Below are 2116 nucleotides of genomic sequence, written 5' to 3'. Positions count from 1 at the left end.
GTTCAGTGATATAGCTTAAGCCCCTAGAACAGTGCCTGATGTATATAGTAATTGCTCAGTAAATGTGAAGGAAAGAGAAGGCAGGTGACTCCCACGTGGTCACATAGCAAGCCAAGGATCAGCAGCAGGACTGGACAGCAGGTCTCCTGAAGCCAGCCCTGGGCTCTGGCCCTACACCTGCCATTCCCCTCCCAATCTTTCTCCTCTTGTTCCCTCTCTTCATCCCAGTCAACAATACTTCCCATCACCTGCTCCAGCCAGGTCTTGTGCTGGGCAATGGGGACAGGAGATGAATTGAACAAGACCCTGTCCTCAAGGATATGCAAATCTACTTAAACCTACTGATTAGAAAAACTGCCCAGAAGAGAAAGCAGATCAGAAGTGGTCAGGGGCTGGGATGGAAGGAGGGGTTGACTTCAAAGTTGTACCAGAGAATTTTTTGGTGTGACAGAGTCCTTAACTGTGATGTGTTTACAGGATTCCACGCATTTGTGAAAATGAACAGAATTGTACACTAAAAATGGATGAGTTTCACTGTACCTAAATTATACTTTAAAAAAATCTTTTTTTTTTTTTCACCCGGAGCTTCCAACCCCATTTGCTTTTGGACGCCCTAGATTTTCAGTCAGGAAACTTCCATGCTCTCACTCTTGACTCCCTGGCTGCAGTTCTGACAGGCACTGGACTCAGGGGACAGCTCCAGAGCTGGGAGGCGGGACACCTACATCAACTCCTTACTTTGTTGGGCAAGTCATTTCCATTTCCGAACCTGCGCCCCAACCTGTAAAACGGGGCTGTCGCTCTCTGCTTGGCCTCCCTTCCCAAGTCTCTGTTCCCTACACAGCGCTGCCCAAGCGGATGTCTGTATTCCCTCTAAGACCACCCCCTCCCACACACACACACACACACACACAGGGACCCCACCATTCCAGCCCTTCCCTCTCTGGTGGGCCGTGGCAGTTCTGCTCGGATGCATCTGCTGCTGCCACCTCCCTGGTCCTGGCTCTGTCCTCCGGGGCTTCGGACCGTCTCCAGGCTCAGCCTGCAGAGATCGCCAGTGGGGTCTCCAGCCCTGGCCCGCCAGAGCCTCTAGGATCAGGGTCGGTCCCGGCAGAGCGCAGAGCCGGGAGAGGCGGCCTCTCCCTCCTCCGTAGCCCCCAACCCCCAGGGGTGACACTCACCGAAGTAGAAGCCTTCGTGTTGGTACTTGGGGTTGAAGAAGACACCCTTGGCGTGGGCGTTGACGTCGGCGCCAGCGGCAATGAGCGCCGCGGTGATGTCCCCCTGCCGCCGCTCGATGGCGATGTTCAGCGCTGTCTGCCCTGCGGACAGGTGGGGATGGGAGGGGGCGCTCAGAGCGTGGGACTCGGCGACAAGCCCCTTCCGCTCTCGGGCTTCCGTGTCCTCCAGGGAACATTGGGGAAATGAGAGCCGTTTGTCTGTGTCACCCGGTTACCAAGAGTCCCAACTTCATTCCCTGTTTCATGCATTCTTGCAGGGGTACAGGAAATGCTTATTGAGCACCCGCTGTATGCTCTGGGGCCAGGCTCTGGGGTTACGGTGGTACCCAGGGCTCACAGGCTGGCTGAGAATTAGGTGCTGTGATACAGTGAGGTGCAGCGGCTCTGTTATCCAGAGCAGACTCTTAGCACAGCCCTGGGGGGCGAGGGGAACTGCCCCAGAGGAAGTGGTCTCTAAGCTGGGGTGAGGAAGTTTAGCCAGGCTGGATGGGGCCCGGCTCAGGGCTTCATAAATCAGGCAAAGAGTTAGACCTTTGTCCTAAGGACAATGGGAAGTCGCAGAAGTTGTTGAAGGAGGGAAGTGACATGACCACAGTTTTGGGGTGTGTGTGTGTGTGTTTTCAGATGACTCAGGATGCAAATTTGGAGGACATATTAGAAGGAGCTGAGATCTGTGAGGAGAGATACTGAGGTCTGAACTAAGGTGGGGACAGTGGGAGTGGGGAGGAGGGGAAGCCCCAAGCCCCTCAGGAGAGGTCCTCAGGGTGGTCTGTGGGGTGTGGGGGAGGAGGGGTATCTCAGGTGAGGCCCAGGTGTCTGGGCTGGGTGCAAGGTGAATCATGCACTGGTGGCTGAGGAAGGGAACATGGAAGAAG

General features: G+C 55.3%; 1 protein-coding gene across 1 annotated transcript in view; it reads right to left on the bottom strand.

Moving 5' to 3' along the window:
* Nucleotides 1–2116, bottom strand: part of TRPV3 (transient receptor potential cation channel subfamily V member 3) — a 40029-nt gene that overhangs the window by 19943 nt on the left and 17970 nt on the right. The window contains exon 8 of the mRNA XM_004376248.2: nucleotides 1182–1322. Coding sequence (XP_004376305.2) covers nucleotides 1182–1322 — 141 coding nt within the window. The remainder of the gene's footprint in view (nucleotides 1–1181; nucleotides 1323–2116) is intronic.

This window comes from Trichechus manatus, unplaced genomic scaffold (assembly GCF_000243295.1).
Source record: "Trichechus manatus latirostris isolate Lorelei unplaced genomic scaffold, TriManLat1.0 scaffold00040, whole genome shotgun sequence".
In the NCBI taxonomy this organism is placed as follows: Eukaryota; Metazoa; Chordata; class Mammalia; order Sirenia; family Trichechidae; genus Trichechus; species Trichechus manatus.
The sequence above is the reverse complement of the archived record's forward strand: the minus strand, read 5'-3'. Positions and strand labels throughout refer to the sequence as shown.